This window comes from Patagioenas fasciata, chromosome Z, assembly GCF_037038585.1.
Source record: "Patagioenas fasciata isolate bPatFas1 chromosome Z, bPatFas1.hap1, whole genome shotgun sequence".
NCBI classification, from domain to species: Eukaryota; Metazoa; Chordata; class Aves; order Columbiformes; family Columbidae; genus Patagioenas; species Patagioenas fasciata.
The window spans coordinates 60,115,453-60,133,355 of NC_092560.1; the positions used below are offsets into that span (position 1 = coordinate 60,115,453).

Sequence of the window (17,903 nt, forward strand, 5' to 3'; positions counted from 1 at the left end):
CAAACAGCTGCCTGATGTAAAAGCCGCATCTTTCGTCTGAGACGCTGCGAAGAGCAGCGCACAGAGCCTGCTCCGACCTCCGGTGCGGGCAGGAGGCTCGGGAAAAGACAACCAGTTAATTTTACATCCCTTTTTCCTTGCTAATGATGGCGGATATCGTGCAATATGGAAAGCTCGGTCACACAGGCGAGCCTCCCCCGCCCCCCTGGTGCCTGCTTCTTTGGGAGCTCCCTTCTCCGCCTGCACTTCACAAGTCCCGGGAGGTGAGGAGTGATCCTCCAGCAGAGACGGCACACTGGGAGCTGTTAAGTTTATGTTTGTGGCGCCTGAGCTCAAACAGTCATTCAGTGGCTTGCTCTGTTATCAAGAAAACAACAATCAGGAACAATCAGTAAACAGGATCTCTTTTCAGCCCCTTTATTAACTACTTACAGCTCCTCTGAAGCACGCGAAGCGTCCAGCAGCTGTACCTCACACCGTAAAATGCTGCCGGCGTTTCAGGCGTGCAGAGGGGTCTCGGGTGGCTCGGTGCCCGTGAAACCCGCCCAACACCGCGGACCCTGAAACAGCCCGGGCTGCGACCGCCTGAGGGTCGGTACCCCCAGGTTGAACTTCATTGATTCCCCGATGGCCATATTTGGGTGACTCAACGTGAATTTGTTAAGATACACCTGTATATAAATGTATATAAAGGCAAGCACTTACTGTCGAGATGTTCGACTGATGTCAACGCTGGAATTCACGTCCCCAGCTTCAGCGTCTCACTGCTACGTTGGCTGGAGATGCTGAGAGCTAATTAACCTGGTATAAATATTGAAATGAGAAGAGTTTGAATATTGGCCTCTATGTGTGCAAACAAAATTCTCAGACAAATCACAGCAGGCTTCAACAGACCTTATCGGACATTATTAAGAGAGGTTGCCGCAAGAAGAACATCGGTGGACCGGGTGCTTCTAGTTAACGTTCTTGCCCGGATCAGAAAGAGGAACCAGAGCAGGAACCTGCATAGAACACCATAAGGACATGCATTTCATGAAGAGGATGTTTTCTATGGCTTGCACAAATCCTCCTGCCCTAGCTCAGGAAGGGTGTTCTCCTGAATGCACCAGGATGGACCACTCGAAAGTTTGTCCCTCTTTGCTCCACAGCAGATAATACTGAAAGTTTTGGGGGAAGGAAGAAATATGTCACAAATATGTTAAATGGAAAAGGCAACCAAAGTCAATAAAAAACCCCATCCCATTCCGAAAAAAAAAAAAAAATCTTAAAATAAGACGACATTTGTTTAACTGAAATTTGGCGGGCGGAGGTTTCGGTGTGATCCCGAGGATGCGGGTTTAAGCAGAGGGACGTGCTTGTGCGGGGACACAGAAGCTGGGGGGACGCGGAGACACCCGGCTGGCCGCTGAAGAAGTTACTACAGGCCATTCGTAAGGTTCGGGGAGTGCGGACCTTCCGTAGGGGTGCAGACACATCCCGAGTGGGTCTCCTGCCCGCAGCTCCCCGCAGAATCGAGTAGTCGGAGGGCGGCTGCAGCCCTCCGAAGACACGCTGCCCTGTGTGTTTAGAGGAGTAAAACGCTCCATTGGCAGCCCAAAGGCCAAACCCCTGCCTACCGGAGGTCCGCTTATCTCGACGGCAGCTCCAGACGCCGGGCGGGCGCGCCGGGACCGCGGGGTGCCACGCAGCGCGCCCCGGTCCCGCACAGGGCTCGGTGGCCTTGCCCCTCGCAAGAAATGACAGCCAAAATTCACCTTTCCTTCCTGCGTGGCCCTCGGAAACGAGAGATACTCAGGAGCCCGAAGGGCCTGCCCGGGATGGAGGGGTCGTGTCAGCAACTCCCTGGTGTGCACCGCGGGAACACCCCTGCTCCGACGTAACCTTGCGCATCTCTCCGAGAAGCGACCGCATTTCCCACGTACTCATTATCAGCCAGGTGGTAAAAGGTCAACACAAAGGCCCCCGTGTTGCCCTGATCTATTTTCAAGTCCAATTAAAGAACACCCCCTAGCCCCCCGAGTCGAAGACAGGGTGTCCATACTCCCAGTTTCCCCCCATCTTGGTCAGTAAGATCGATTAGAACAACTTACACGTCAGACCACCGGCCAGAAATGGCACCCTTTCTCCCTCCCGCCCCCCGAAGCGCCGTACCAAGCCTCTGATCCTGCGTGAAAACACAAGGGTTACTGATCACACAGTTTAAGGTAGATTTCATATTTATTTAAATATTTATCAAGTACTCAAAAATGTATTACACTTGAGCATACAAAATGAATCCAGTTTCTAATCAGGATGATTGAAATCCTTGTATTAGACTTTTAACCTTTTTATTGTTTTTGTTTTGTTGGTTTTTTTTTTCTGTCGAAATGGTTTGTCTGTATAGCTGAGCTTGCTCAGGGTGGGCTGAGATGGTGAGGAGGGAAGAAAAAGAAGGTTATGTTAAGAAAACATTGGAGTTTGAAGTAACTGTCATGCAAGCCAACTTGTCTTTGTCAGACTAAAACTTTCTGTATATTCCAGTTGTTAAGGATTTTTTAAAGCGAGCCTTCGTCTTTGTGCTGGCCGTGAGTAGTAGAGAGCATTTACAGTGGGGCAAAATCAACCGTTTTCTATGTTCGTGTGTGAGTGTGCTGGGCGTCAGGGAATCCACGGACGCCCCGTAGTCCCCCACAAACATTGGATTCCCTGACTGTTGGGTTTTTTTTTCTTTCCTTCTTCTTCTTTTTTCTACTTTTCCCCAAGAAATCCCCACGTTTCTAGCTTTCATCACCCTCTCTCCCACTGTTAAAAAGGGAAAAAAAAAAAAAGGAAGAAAAGAGGGAGTGAAGAGAGGGAAGTCGACAGAAAATAAGGAACACGATTCGTGCAATTTCACAGCAATATCCCCAAAATGTATGCCTCCTGCAGCATTTTTCAATAGTTTTGACAGCAGACACTGATAAATAATGGTCATACTTGACTTGTTAAGCAAAAAAAGCATCCCTTTTATCAGGAGCTTACACTTAAAGTACAGGTCACTTCAACAATCTCAACAACGAGGCTTTGGTATACAGCACTTTCTTTTTATTATTTTTTAAAAATAATAGAACTCAGCAAAAAGCCTGAGCTCCCAGTTCTTTAGGTGTCTTAACGTTATGTCAGATCATGCCTAGAGTAATATCACTTTTAAGGGCAAGGGATGGGGGTGGAACAATAGAGTTTCTAACGTTATCGATTGAAAGCTAAGGCATCCAACTAGCCCTGATATAGTTGTTGAAACGGAAATTTACAAGCTGATCGTTAATACTTGCAATAAAATATCACACTCCTTTTATTCACTAACGACCTGCTTTGCATGCAATATTTTATTTCAGGTATTTTTGCTGCTAACTTGTAAATATTTAAAAGAGGGAAATTTGTTCATTATTTAATATTAATATTATTATCACTTTCTCTATTCCAAATGCTTATTTAGTCAAATAGTCCTGAAGATATAATAATTCTACATATGGCGCTTTATTTCACATAATATTTAAGAAAAAAAAAAAAAAAGACAAAACCACATAGAATTAGACATATAATTCAAAGACCACGGTACAACCTTTTTTTTTTTCCTTTTTTTTCTTTTTTTTTACTTCAGCAAACAAAAAAATTGTCAAATGACATGAAAAGTGGCAAGTCTTCCGATAATAAATAATAAATTACTTTATAAGTTTGCAATGCAAGAGCAAACAAAAAAAGGTTTTTTTTTTTTATTTTTCCTTTTCCTTTTTTTTTTTTTTTTTTCTCTTTAGAGACAGAGAAAGAGAAAGAGAGAGAGAGAAAGGGATAGAGAAAGAGAAAGGGAAAGAGAAAGAGAGAAAAACAGACGTTTTAACCAAAGACGATACACATCTTTGGGGGAGGGGAAGGTTCTTGGACGGACACATTTCAAATACGATCCCCAGACGCTTTGTGGCAAAATAGAGGTATACCTTGTTGCAATGCTTTTATAAATTGGTTTTTAAAGAGGAATTTAAAAACCTACTTTTAATCGTTTCAGACTTGATAGAGAGTGGATCTCAACCAAACAAAACCAAAACCCCGCTACAGTACATGCTAGAAGAGACCCAGGAAGCAACACCTTGTTAAGAGTCAACTAAAAACAACATTGCAAACCAACGTAGCTCCACCTTCCTGCAATGAATCTTTCAACAATGCAAGGCTAAATCGTTTCTTTCCTGATGATGGAAACCTACTGGAGCACTTTTTGGCAAGGCAATCACCGATATAGAAACAGCACCATGCGGATTGGGAGGGACTGGATAGAAAGTCCCTCTACCTTGGTTTCTCCCTAAGACGTGCAGTCAAATGAAAAAGATTTATTTTCACTTTTTTTTTTTTTTTTTGAGATCCACGAGTACAAATCCTTTACGGTTTGAAAACGTCTTTTCAATCCTCCTCTGACCATTGAATAGCACGGGGTTTGTTTTTGCATTTAGTATTTATTCTAGTAAGATCCCATGATTGTCTTCACAGTGTTGCTACCATATTACCTTGTGTTTTCAAACATGACTCCGTTCGTTTCATGGAGCAGCTCCTTGCTAGGTTCGTTACAGGGTTGTTAAATACTTTTCCCCTCTAAATTTCGGAGTCCCAGCGCGATCACTTTTCCACTCTCTCCAGCAGGGGTGAGGGTGAGGGCAGAAACAACAACAACAGAAATCTGAAAGAATGTTCTTCATGCTTCAATAGGACTGGCTACCATGCTGTTGGGCGTATCCGGCAGTTGAGAGGACATTGATGCTACTTCACTTCCAGTAGAATTGGAACCGGGTCCTCCTTCTGAAAAATTAACCTAAAAAAAAAAAAAAAAAAACACCACCAAAAAAACAAACTGTTGTTACAACTGTAACAATCGAAGAAAAGTAGCAGGCAAAGGCAAAAAAGAACGTAAAAATGAATACAGCCGAACGGCCTGATACATTTCCACAGCATACTGTGTCACTGTTGATTTGTCTTGTTTCCCCATTGACTTCAGAGGAATATCCTTCAAGTTAAATCACCGAGGGAAAAAAAAAAAAAAAAAAAAAGCAGCAGGTTAAAAAAAATTTTAAAAGGAAGACTGAAAAATCAAGCAAATAAACAGACAGTAATGAGGCCTTCTTCCGTGTCTTGCAAGACTGGCAATCCCAACAGGATGTTCTAGTCAAATATTTAAGAGTGCATATGTTTTTTTTTTACACAAAACTGCAAGGTCACTTTTTTCCCTTTTGTGCACATACTAAAATAAACCTGGAAGGAGCACCCAGAGGCACAAGGCATTTGAAACAAGCCATCCTCTTTCATTTCTGATTTGAAGAGGGTGCTATCTCTTTTTAACGAGAGTTAGTTTGATAAAAAGGGTCACACTTCTCGCTCTTAATGTGCCCCGCGGCTCCTGTTAGTTTAGGAGCAGCGTTGGGAAAAGACATGATTTGAAGGGTGAAGTTTTGCTAATTCAAAAGCATTTATTTGGCATATATTTAGGTGGCCGATCTTGTGACTAAGGCCCTTTCCAGATTCGAGACGTGCCTTGAACGGTCGATGAACCATCTGTTCCATACACTATTCTTTATTTTAACTCTTCAGTATCGCACATTATGTCCAATATGTATCAATACTCATCTATCTAATGATCTCTCTACCTGTATGTGTGTGAGTATTTGGGCTATCCATCTTCCATCCTGCCTTTAAAAGATAAAAAAAAAAAAAAAAAAAAAACCACACAAAAAACAACCAACCAACCAACCAAAAAAACTACTCTATAGCAAAATCTCACTGCATCAAAGGTTTTAAATGTCTCCTGTTCTGTTAAGGCACAACAAATAAGGCAGCCAAAGGAGATGAATGTTTCTTGTGTCTGCTTGACACCTCGATTCATGCAGGAAAACCAGTCGTTGCTCTAGAGGTAAGATGATGCAAACAGCCCTGCTGCTGTGCTGCAGCTTCCCGAGTGAGCGAGTGAGTGCAGTATGCCAGAGGAGAGGAGAAGCATGCTGCAGCCTGCCACTGAGCAAAAGAAAAACGATCCTGCAAGAGAGTGTCATAGTAAACTGAAAAGGTGTGAAAACAGTTCTAAACAGGGCTATAAACCTTTGTCTTCCATTGCTTCATGTTGACAAAATGCCCAACAGATCAAAAAAAAAAAAGGTCTATGTCTTTCTATATCTTTTTTTTTTTTCACCATTAAGTACTATTTTGAATCACTGAAGAACCATACGTAACATACCTTATTATTTTAAAGATCTGGTTTTAACACACTTAGGCCAGGAAATTGAGTTAAGGCTGAACTTCTGTCCTTAATTCACCTTGTTGGGCCTAAGTATTGCAGATGATATGGTCCCATTTGAGCTGCCAAATGACGTAGGCATAAGGAAGTGAGTTAAGAACAGAATTTATTCTAGAAGGTCTGTTTTCTTTTGGCTTAAGGCAGTTTATTATATCATTTGCATTTTTCACCTGAATATGTACTAACAATTCAATTTTCAAAGTAAAACAGTTGGTCTAAGTCCCATATATGCATATATATATGCACATATATATGTATAAAGCTATATCTAGATATCCTTATTTAAAACAAGGACTTCAAAAACTTAATTAAGTTACCAATGTCTGTGTGACAAAACAAGGGCACAGCCTGACATCACAATCATATGTTTTAAATCCACCCTATCGCATAAAGGCAAAATTGTCCCGAAGCAAGGAGAGGAGAATTTTAGAAACTGCTTTCACAAATATACATACAACTAAATGGTATGTGAATAATGTATTAGATCTATGATAGAGATGTTTTCAGGAGTGTACAAACTGAGTTAACCTCAGACCAGGCTCAGGCTTTATCCAGCTCCCACGCAAATCAGCAAGAGCTCTCCTGGGCACTAAGGCAGATTTTGCAGCAAACCCTATTAAATCAATTGAGTTCACCGCGTTTACAGAATGCCATCATGCCCACCTTACAATTGCAGGAAAAGACAACTAGACTAGATTGCTCATCTTTCTGAGGGCATTCGATACCTTTAGAGAAACCCCCATTGCTCTGCCCCGGGTACAAGCTGACCTGCTCCTGCTGGGAATCGACACTTACTAGTTGCTGAAAAGCAGGTTGGTCTATGTCACTCTGCAATGCGAAGTCACTCAGTACTTTCCAGGGCGGCTGGTAACTCTGCACCTCCACCGGGTTCGCCTGTAAACCACCGTCATGTCTCTCCGGACTAGCAGCCACCATCGGAGTTCCTGTCATCCCCTGGATATTCTGTAAACAGCCCAGAAAAAGATGTTAATGAGCTTGGTTAACTTTATTGTATATAAGCGCTGAGTCAATAAACTGCTTTCTATCTTATCTATACAGTCGTTTGTATTTGCTTTCTTAATCTGCTGTGAATGTCTTACTCTATTCTGCTCTAGGTCAACTTGCTTCTACCCACTGCATTAATCACGGTGGAAGTTTACTTTCTTTCCCTTTAATCCTCCTATTTCTCCCAAGGCACACCCGCTGCGCCCCAACCTTTCTTAAACACGAGCACTCTGTATCGTGGCTTCAGATGCACAGCTAGGCACAAGAAAGTTAATCATGTTGCCTTTCTATGCCGCATCCAGACTGGTTTTGTTCTGCGTGACCTTAACTGGATCGCATATCCATTGCACGGCAAAACCGGGTTACGTCAGTACCGCACCCTTAACGAAACAAAATAAAGAAAATTAAAAACAAAACAGAACAACCCACAACAGCAATTAAAAAAAAAAAAAAAAAGAAAGAAAACACAAAACCAAACCAAAACAAACAAAAAAACCCCACACAGAACAAAAAAACAACCACCAGCTCTTGCTGTATGCCCTGTGGTACAGGCACTGTGTATAAAATAACTTCAGGCTCCGACGAACAGATTGTTCAGGAGAGTTAATAGCATCGTGTTTTATTGCATTCCAACAGGGTAAAATGAAACTCCTTAAATTCCACTTAACTAGGCAGCCTTATGAATTAATACTCATTCTCAGGTCAGTCAATATACACAGGCAGAATAACAGACTCTTCTGCAAGTGGACTAACAACAACGTGGAAAAAAAATATGAAATAAATAAAATTTGGAGGGAAAAAAAAAAAAAAGAAAAAGAAAGAAAAAAAGAAAAAAGGTTGGCTTAAAATTGAGACAGCCAGTTTGCTCTGCCGAACCCGGCGCTTTCCGCTTGTTTGCATCACATGTGCATATGCCCCCAGACAAAATCTCTATGTATCTCTGTGTAAGAACTATATCTATTCTAAGTAACCTGTAAACACGATGGTAATTCAAAAGGTTTGCATCGTATTTATATTTTTCTACAGTAAGTGCACTGACAAACACACACATGCACATTGTATTATAGAAAGTGCTAAGAAAACACATGGAATTTCCCTCTTACTCATGGGTTTTACTCATGGATTTACTCCTGTGCAAACCACTGAAGAGGGCCAAAGCGTCATCTTCCCCTCAAGAAGTCTTTTGCATTTGCATTATAAATATTACACAAGGCTAGGGTTATTACATCCCATAAGCTCTGCAGGTCGCAGAGAAGTTAGTCTAATCCACTACATATCCTTAGCCCTAGAAAAAGACGTGTTCACTTGAGGAGCCTATATCGGCTTCTCACCGTGGTATGTTTTAATTGCATTGACAGTAGAAACAAGCTGATAATAGTTAAGCAGTATCATTTTCTTTGTTATAAGGGAGCTCCCACAAAATCAAGAGCGTCAAACCGACCCCGGAGGCTGGCCGGGCTGGATGTAGCCCAGGCGTTTCTCCTCGGAAAGAAAGGCTGTGCCCTGTCAGAGGATGAAGCCACTTACAGTTTTGTCATTGGGTTGCTGCTGCTGAAGTTGCTTCATCATAATGCTCCTTTTTTTGTCCTTGCACCGCTTGTTTTGAAACCAAACCCTAATGACCCTTGGGCTGAGGCCAGTCATTTCTACCAGTTGCTCTTTCATGAGGGCGTCAGGTCTGGGGTTGGCAGCATAGCAGGTCCTCAAGGTGTGAAGCTGTTTTTCATTAAGGACAGTCCTGACTCGGGTTGTCTTCTCGGGCTGCTTGTGGACGTGGGGTCGCAGAGCTGGCTGTCTGGCAGAGATAGGTTCTGCTGTAAGGGAAGGGGAAAGTAGGAACAGGATCCCCATGAGTAGGAAGAAGGGACTCAGCAGAGGCTATGAATCTAAACTGGTGGGACAGAGGGAGGTGGAGAGAGAGAGGTGATGAACTCTCTTTCAAAGGCCATTCAAGCAGTCAGATCTATCGTAGTTCCTGCAGCCTCCTCTGCTTTATGCGCTGGTGGAGTGACAGGACTGACATTTCTGACTTCACAGATAATTAATTTGCAAAAACAAACCACCCCCCTAAAACAGTTAACGACAGAAGCTTGAACCTGCATGAGACTTGACAGTGCACGGCGAGTTCCCTAAGGTGTGCATGTGCCAGGAAAGGGAGGGGTTTATGTATTTATTTCTTAGAAATCGACAAACCGGATTTCTGACCCGAAAATTAATAAAGGAGTAGTTCTTAAATTAATCATTAATCGGCCCTGCTTCTTGTATACTGGATCTAGCTCAGTTTATCCAGAGGCCGCGATAACATACAATTCCCGGCAGTTTGATGCTTCCAAATCACAGCAACGTAAGCCAAATATGCTGCACCGTGACTGTGGAGGAAAACCCTGCGAGAGTCCCGTATCCTAGAGCTTGGAAGACGGGAGACCGTCTTAGAAAGTGGAGGTCCTAAGTATGTTTATATCAACTTCCGATGAATACTAAAAAATATTAATGTTTTGACAGTTCTTTGAAAGGGGAACAAGTGCAGCAACTCGTGGAAACCTCCATGAAATACAAACCTACGCGGAGCATCACATCAAGAGCTTAAAGTGTTCGCGTGATTCTGCTGTTCAATGTATTGTGTAGCTCTAGCTATCTAGATGTAATTTGACTACCTTTTTACTTCCCTCCCCTCTAAAATTCTGGTTCGGTAATATTCAGAATTGCCTACTTTTGTACAGTCGGCTTTCGACTTTTCTGATTAATACAATAAATCAGTAAATGCGATGAAAACAATACGAACTCTTCAAATATTAGCAGAATTGTACTTGCCAGCTCAATGTGCCCTTCGGAGACGTGCACAAACACACTACAGGGAGCAAGCACAGTCTCTCAAAAATTCTGCGGTGATCAGCTACGGGATTATTTCTCCCTATATACAGCTATGTAACTTGAAAGCAGCTCAGAAGCGAGAAAATGGGCCTTTCAAACGCTTGTAAATAACCTTTCTAGTTACAGTTACTTGCACAGAAATAGTGCCGGCCAACCTTGAATTGTCCAGCCGAGTTTACCTCAGGGATGTGTCCCTTCCTAAAGCTAAACGTCTCTGAATATCGGATGTAGCCGTCGAGAACTAAAACTGCAAGCAAAGTTGTAAGGTGGGGCGATTCTGAAGTTACAATGCTGAGAGTTAAGATGAAATTCTCATCAAATCACATAAAACGTTTCAAGAAGGCACAGTCACTTTAAAAGGCAATTACCGAAGATTAGCTTGTTGACAGTTTTAAATTACAGCCTAAGTGCTCGCCTGTAGTTATTAAGTCTATCTCTTTTCTGTTCCCGCTTCGACCAGTGCTTAGACCAGCTTTTCCACACACTCAGGAGGCAGAGGGGTCTGTGTCTTGCCGCAGACCTGCTTCCTGCAGCGGTTCATCCCCTCTCCGACTTAGGCTCCTGGCTGTTCCGGGCTCGCGGCGGGGCAACTCCCGCACCCAGTGAGCTGTCGGAGCAGGAGGGGTGCAGGCTATGGGGGTGCGGCCCCCTGCGCGGGTGTCTCCGCCTCACGCGTACCGCATACGCGGACGTTTCCCACCGCAGCCAGATTCGCGGCAGCCCCGGGCGCGGGGGACGCCGCCACACCATCTCTCCGCGGGTGTGCACGCTTGGGGCCGCCTTTCTGCGGGGGCACTGGACCCACTGCAAGCGGCGGACGTTCCTCCGCCAGGCGCCGGATCGGGCGACGCCGAACCCCGCAGGCTTCCACGGCGCCGGGTGTGGGCGGTACCTGCCATCTGCAGCGGCCGGGCGGGATGCAGGGGGCTGAGGGGGTCCCCGGTGCCCAGGCTGGCCCGCTCCACCACGTCGTGGTCCGCCCGGCAGAAGAGACCGTCCTCCCGCAGCGCGAATTCATCGCCGGGGATGAGCTGACGGCTGCAGGCCACGCAGCGGAAACACTCGATGTGGTACACCTTGGTGCGGGCGCGCATCACGAAGTCATTCTTGCTGAAACCGATGCTGCACTTGGCGCACTTGATGCCGTATAACCTGAGCAGGGCTCAGCCCAGAAAGAAGAAGGGAGGGAAGGAGGGAGAGAACGGGAGGGGGAAGGGGAGGGAAGGGAAGAGGGGGGTGGCAGAGAGGAGAAAGGAAAGGGGAAAAGAAAGAGAGAGGTTTTCACTCCCGCTCGTGGGCAGCCCCGTGGCCCCGTGTAGACGCGCCACACGAATTTCACTAGTTAAACAACCCTTGAAAATACAGAGGCCAGAAGAAGAAAGTAATAACACAGGTTCATTTGCTGCCAGCGTACTGATCCTCAGACCGTAAAAGGCACTGGGGACCCGGACACATCGGTGAACAAGGAAAAGGGAGAGGGATGGGCTGGCGGAGGTGGGGGACAAAACGGAGGGAGAAACAAAAAAAGCGACCCCCTTCCTTCCCGAGGAGATGCCGAACTCTCCCTTCTGCCCCAAAGCCCAGTCTGCACCAGGCGAGCTGAACGAGATCGCTCGGGTACACCGGGCAAACGTGAGGCTAGCGAAGCTGCCATGCAGTCCCCACGCACAAAAGCGCTAGCCTCACCAAATCGTGTTATTTTTTCGAAGAATCCGTTCAGGACTTTTGCTACTTAATGCATGTGCGGACTGCCGGCAGCTTAGTCTCTAGGACGCGGCGGGGCCGGCTCTGCCAGCGACCGGGACTCTTCCCCGCGTGCTCTCCCAACGCGGTTCATTTCATACCAAATTTCACGCACCCTACTTTCTATACAGACATGCTCACACAGTAGTGTAGCTCTTCCCCTGACGCCCTCTACTAAAAGACATTTTGGGTGCTCTGGCTCTGCAGCACCCCCCGCTACCTGAGCCTCACTGCCCCGTCTCCCGCCCCTGCTGACGCTCCCACCTTGAGTCGGGACTCAAGCCCTCCGACAGTAGCGAAGGAGCAACTTCTCACTGACATCTGTACAGGGCAAATTAGGGGTTTCTGGGGTTACAAGCAGGAGTGGGTGGCGAGTTCCTCGTCTCCCGTGGAGGAGAGCGGGACAGTTCATCCATCAGCAAATGAACAGGAGAAAATGCTCAAACTCGGGTGTCTAGCTAGAACTACACAGTCTCTGGGCTCCCGCCGGGTGCTCCTTAGCCATTCCCCTGATATTAAGTAAAATTAGCGTTTCCGCAAATGTATGGATATATGCACATATGGATGCACAAGGTCCACAGAACTGCAAAACTGTTATTAAAACTGAGTTAATTTTAATCCCCACGCATTTCCTCATCAGTATGCTTCCTTAGAGATACAGACTGTGATGTATGTTTGTCGGTACAGATGTTTATTTACACACATCTTTTGTTGCTATGGCTATAGAGGTATACTCATCCTATATTATAAGCTACATATTACCGAGAAGAAAAAAACACAAAGCGAAACAAAAACCCAAATAACCAAACAACCAGCTAAACAGCTAAACAACAAAACTATGGCAAAAATAAGTACAAAAATTGCGGGGGTTGCCCACATGTCTGACAATTATAGATTGGCTCATGATCTAATTCAAAGTCGTCTGGCACATAACGTACAGCTTACTTTTAAAATTTTAGCAAATTGAATGTAGTCCGTATTAATTAATTAAAAGAGCTGATTTTTGTTGTTTAAATTTCTCCCGCTGAGTTCTTACAGGGAGCAAATGAGCACATCTCAGTCCAAACACCTTCCTTTCACTTGAAATTATGAAAGAACAACATTTAAGTGCAAGGACCCAAAGGAAAGAGAGAAAGAAAGGAAAAGAAAGAGAGAGAGAGAAAGAGAGAGAGGAAGAGAGAAAGAAAGAGAGAAAGAGGAAAAGAAAGAGAGAAAGAGAGAAAGAGAGAAAGAGAGAAAGAGAGAAAGAGAGAAAGAGAGAAAGAGAGAAAGAGAGAAAGAGAGAAAGAGAGAAAGAGAGAGAGGAAGAGAGAAATAAAGAGAGAAAGAAAGAAAGAGAGAAAGGAAAATAAAGAAAGAGAAAGGAAAAGAAAGATTAAAATAAAAAAAGGCGGAGTGTTTTTCACCATGGTAAAACTTCGAGAGCAATCTCACAACATGGCTTGAAGGAATGATCTGCTTATGAATTGTGCACTGGAGAAGGAAAGACTCAAGTGCTTTATCGCAATTGAGCGTTACAAAGAAACTAGAAAAGATGTCTTAGGCACTTGCTGCCAAAACTTTCAGTAAAAATATTACTGTCCATACTTCAGTGTCATACCAAATTCTGGTTTGACAAACCCAGTAGACAACACTGGAACGGATCATTATGACCCAGGAGCACAAATAATAAACACACTTGAAATTCCTCCTTCGGTTTCTCTATAGTGTCAGGATTGGCAAGTCTCACATTTTATCAGTTACCAGATTTTAATGTGAGGAAGGAAGCGGTTCCATTATCTAAATATACCCAATTGTTCGCGAACAGATGATGGGCAATTTGATCTGCTCTGTCTAATTCATCAGTATAGATAAGATAAGAGAGAAAAGGCAGTCAGATATCACCAAAGGGGTTAATATTTAAAAAGATTAAATGTCTGTTATTTTAGTGAAGAAACATTTTGAGAAACATTTCGGTCTAGGTTTTAACCTACCCATAAAAGGATCCTTTATTCAGAAGGAAACTTGCCTTTTGGTTTAGTTTTTCTTTTGCCTTTTTTATTTTTACTCCCCACCCCCCCGATAGGCTTTAAACTGTTTTGTTTTTTCGGTTTTGTTTGGTTTTTTTTGTTTGTTTTGGTTTTGGTTTTTTTTTTGTTAGTTGTTCTGTTTCTGCTTCGGTCCCCCTCCCCCCTCCCCGCCCTTGCGCCCCGATGTATTTTTATGCCATATATACTTGACGTTCCTTTCTTATTAATACCATTGTGCCTTTGCAAAAACAAGAGAGTTGCTTTTGTCTGGTTGTGTTAAAAGCGATTAGATCCGTGTTGCTCACAGCATCCACATTATTGAAAATATTCTCCATTACCTACGTTTTCACAGTTTGTTAGAATCACAAGGATGCATTGCAAAGTCCTCAGGAGGGTCCCACGCATTCACTAGCTGTTCCCGAATGGAGTTTTGTTTATACAGAGATTTGCATTTTAATCTGTGGAATAAAAAACTTGACTCTAAATTTTCCCTCGCCTATCTATGTGGAAGTCACTTTAAAACATAACAATTGTATTTTCACTCTCTTTTTCACATTTTTTTCATCTTACTGCCTCTTTCAGACTTAGCAAGTTAAAAGAAAAAAATATCACACCAAATAATTAAACAATGTAAATGGCGTACCTGATATAATCTCTTTTACAGTAGGTTTTGCCATCCCTAACAAAGCACGTACAGGTCTCGTCCAAATATTGATTACACTCTGCACACTTCAAACACGCCGCATGCCATTCCAAATCCGGAGAAACCCTCAGAATATACTGATCGTGAATTTGATTGCCGCAACCAACACATAGGGAAATCAGGCGTTTTTCTGAAATGAAAATAAATACATGATTGACTAACCGTTTACTCTCCTACAGAGATAAACACATTGTTAGTGTCGCTCCCTTATAGGGTGTACTCTGAGAGTGTGTGTTTTTTGTTTTGTTTTGTTTTTAGGAGTATTGCACTTCTGTATGGTAATTGAAGTGTGCCATCCAAACCTTGCCTCGTTTAGAAAGTAGGCTGAACATATGCTAAAAGGCAGATGTGAACAGTCTTCGGGATGAAGATCCTCATTTCTCAAGCCTTACACAGAATCAAAACTCCGAATTCTCTTGTTTTATTTGTATTTTATTGATTGCTTATTTGGATTCCTTTCTTCACGGGGAGAGCACCTATATGTTTGATTTTATTTTTTAAGAGGCTCTGACTGGAAACGATGAACGCGCGGCTGAGTGCGCTCCCCATCCAGCCCTTTGCCATAGGAGAGGGGGCCCAGGGCTGTTAGAAAGACCAAGCAGCAGAACGGTTGTCACTTGCTCTCTTTTGCAAAGTCTAATGTTAATTCCCCTAGATCGGACTAGGTGCTATATAGCCAAACAACCTCACCGTAGTCTAGCACGAAGAAAATTTAAGCCTCCGTGTCTGGAGATGCCATTAAAATCCTTCCTGCTCCCCAAACTTTAAAAAAGAGCAGGACCCTAGTCTACTAACATACAAGGCTACGAGGTTAAAACACATCAAGCATGCAGGCATGGCAACAAAGGCACCTTCTCTATCATTCAAATGAAGTTCAGCTCTTTGGCAGTTCGCCTGCCTGAGGCGATTACAATAGACAGAACATTTATTCCAACAACGGTAAAAATTCCGCCTTACTTTTTGGTGGGTCTCCCATGTCTCCCATATCTGTAAGAGGGTGTAATGTCCACAGTGAAATGGTGTACGGTCTCGTTTTAAGACACCAAGTAGGTTTGAGAGCTGTCGCTAAAAATAAAAATAAATTAAAAAATAATAAAACAGTAGAAGTAGTAATAACAAAGAAAAAAAAAAAACTTGGGGGAAAAAAAGGCAAAATAAAACACCACCGGCGTGGGAGACACTGTCAGGGCTGCGGAGAGAGAAGGGGGCGCACGGCGAGGCGCGGTGCGGGGCGCTGCGCCGGGGGCGCGACGGAGTCTGGTCGCGCGGAGCGATGCGGGAGCGGTGCAGAAGCGGAGCGGGAGCGATGCGGTGCAGTGCAGTGCAGTGCAGTGCGATGCGATGCGACGCGATGCGACGCGATGCCGGAGCGGTGCGGCGGAGTGGCGGTGCCGGACTGAGCGCTGGCGGCTCGGGCACTCGCCTCGCCCTTATCTCTTACTCAAACTTCTCTGCTCCAACTCAGCCCGCTCGCCATTGGCCTGACGTCATGAGCGGGAACGTCACGCCTGCGCGGCGCCCATTGGCTGAGGACGGCGGGTGCAGCTGTTCTGATTATCATATTTCAGCGTCTGGCGGCGCGGCGGCCCCGACTCGGGCTCTCGGAGGCAACTTTTCCTCGCTCCTCATTTGTATTTCCCTTTATACTTTCTTCTTGTCGCTCTTCTCCATCCCCGCCGCTTATCTCCCGTCACACCTTTCATTTTCCTTCCCGGGCCCGCTCGGGCTCCTCCACCCTTTCCCCCTCTCGGTTTTGCCGGGGTATATTTACTATTTCCATTTATATATATTTTTTGGGGGGAAGGAGGGTGTTTGGGATGGTGGTGTTAGACCAACTATTTCCTTTTCGAGGATTTATTTTTCCTAGGCGGGAGACGCTGCTCCGGTTTGCCCAGGCGAAGCTTCCCTGAGCGGGGAGAGAGGGCAGGCTGGCTGGTCATGGCCCCAACCATGAGATGAGACTGTTTGTTCTCCAGGCTCCTTGCCTCTTAAAATTGCGGATAAAACCTTCATGTATTTCAGTTAAACACAAGATCGAAGGAGGTACAAATATTTACCTTAAATTGTCTCTGAACACTCTCAATTCTATTTATATTCCCAATCCCTTTAGAATCTCTTTTTTTTTTTTTTTTCCCCTCTCCTTTCCTCAATCTGTAAATAGAAGCGCATCCTGTGTTTAGGGTGTCCATGAGTTTTCGTAGGTTGGCTGGGAATGGAGATTCTCGGAGAAAAGTGAAGAACTTTTGCCTTTCCCCGTGGAGAATCCCTTAACATTCTCATTTAGAAAAAAAAAAAAAAAAAAAAAAAGAGGGAGAAGACGGAGACTCCGTCGTTTGCGCGACTCTGAGGCGCTGCTCCCTGCAGGCGATGTGGGAAGCCCGGACCCGAGAGCCGCGGCCGGGTGCGGTGCAGTGTGATGCCCGCGCCCCAGCTGCGCATCGGCACACGGTGCCCCGCAGGCCGCCCCGTCGGGCACCGGCCCCCGCGGGGCTATGGTTTCCCGTGGACGATTATATGGAGGCTTCCCACAACAGCCAAAATGCGATTTTCCCGTGGGCACGGGTTTGTGTATGTTTTTCAAAGGACAGGCTCCGCTTAGGCTACACAGTGCCTTCTTTTAGTCTGTGTGCGAATCTGTAGCCGCTCCCGAGCGTGTCCATCTCAAACCCTTCTCAATTCTCTCCCTTCCTCCATCTTAAACGTCCCCTTTGAGTTTGTATAGACACCATTTTTGTGTTTTGTTCCATATGGGTGTTACACCGCCCTCATTAACGTAGTGCAAAAGTGCCTTCCAATCACTACTCATCAGGAAAATATACTTTTTTCAAAGTCCTATTTTTTTTTTATTTAAGAGACAACCAAGTATGGGTGAAAGAGTCAGAGCCATATTCATGTTGAATATCTTCCTACGGGGAAACCTAGCTACAGCCAAGAAAAAGTTCTGAAACTCGCATTTGCTGATGAGACAGCTACTAAACAACGGACCTCCTTGGATGAAACAGCTACCTAACAACTGACCTCCTTGGAATTCTAACTTAGTTTGCGAGATGTTTTGTTTTCCTCAGTCGAGGAGCAAACGCATCCTCCAGTTTTATTTCAAAGAAGTAGGACCCCAAGTTGCCACTTGTAGAGATGACTAAACTGTCTCGAAATGATGTCAAGATAGTGTCAGGAGGCAAAGATATGGTTGTAAACACACACACGCAGTTACTTTACATATTCGACGTTTAAGTAAACAGTGGGAAATGCTACTCTGCTAGCTGATCAGTTCTATACTCAATAA

General features: G+C 44.6%; 1 protein-coding gene across 4 annotated transcripts; it reads right to left on the reverse strand.

The window, feature by feature from the left end:
* Positions 1-2,198: 2,198 nt before the first annotated feature.
* On the reverse strand, positions 2,199-16,061 carry ISL1 (ISL LIM homeobox 1). 4 transcript variants are annotated; one of them, XR_011736482.1, is made up of 8 exons: positions 15,787-16,061; positions 15,578-15,685; positions 14,561-14,750; positions 11,058-11,317; positions 8,822-9,108; positions 7,085-7,252; positions 6,230-6,351; positions 4,729-4,816 (listed from the first exon to the last, which is right to left on the reverse strand). XR_011736482.1 is itself a non-coding variant. In XM_071802199.1 (7 exons), the coding sequence occupies exons 2-7, from the start codon at positions 15,603-15,605 to the stop codon at positions 4,700-4,702; spliced, it is 1,050 nt and encodes a 349-aa protein (XP_071658300.1). In that variant the 5' UTR covers positions 15,606-15,679; positions 15,787-16,061; the 3' UTR covers positions 2,199-4,699. The 4 variants fall into 4 exon arrangements, 3 of the variants coding, with proteins under 3 accessions (XP_071658300.1, XP_071658301.1, XP_065717195.1); XM_071802199.1 differs by lacking the exon at positions 6,230-6,351 and having other exon boundaries at positions 2,199-4,816; positions 15,578-15,679; XM_071802200.1 differs by lacking the exon at positions 6,230-6,351 and having other exon boundaries at positions 2,199-4,816; positions 8,822-9,105.
* Between the last annotated feature and the right edge of the window lie 1,842 nt (positions 16,062-17,903).

What these genes read in the sequence shown, in the direction of transcription:
- ISL1 (XM_071802199.1), bottom strand. Translation starts at nt 15,605, where the DNA reads ATGGGAGACATGGGAGACCCACCAAAAA. An exon ending in TGTAAAAGAGATTATATCAG is followed by an intron (nt 11,318 to 14,560) that starts GTACGCCATTTA and finishes AGCCCTGCTCAG; the next exon opens with GTTATACGGCATCAAGTGCG. An exon ending in CCGGCCGCTGCAGATGGCAG is followed by an intron (nt 9,109 to 11,057) that starts GTACCGCCCACA and finishes CTTCCCTTACAG; the next exon opens with CAGAACCTATCTCTGCCAGA.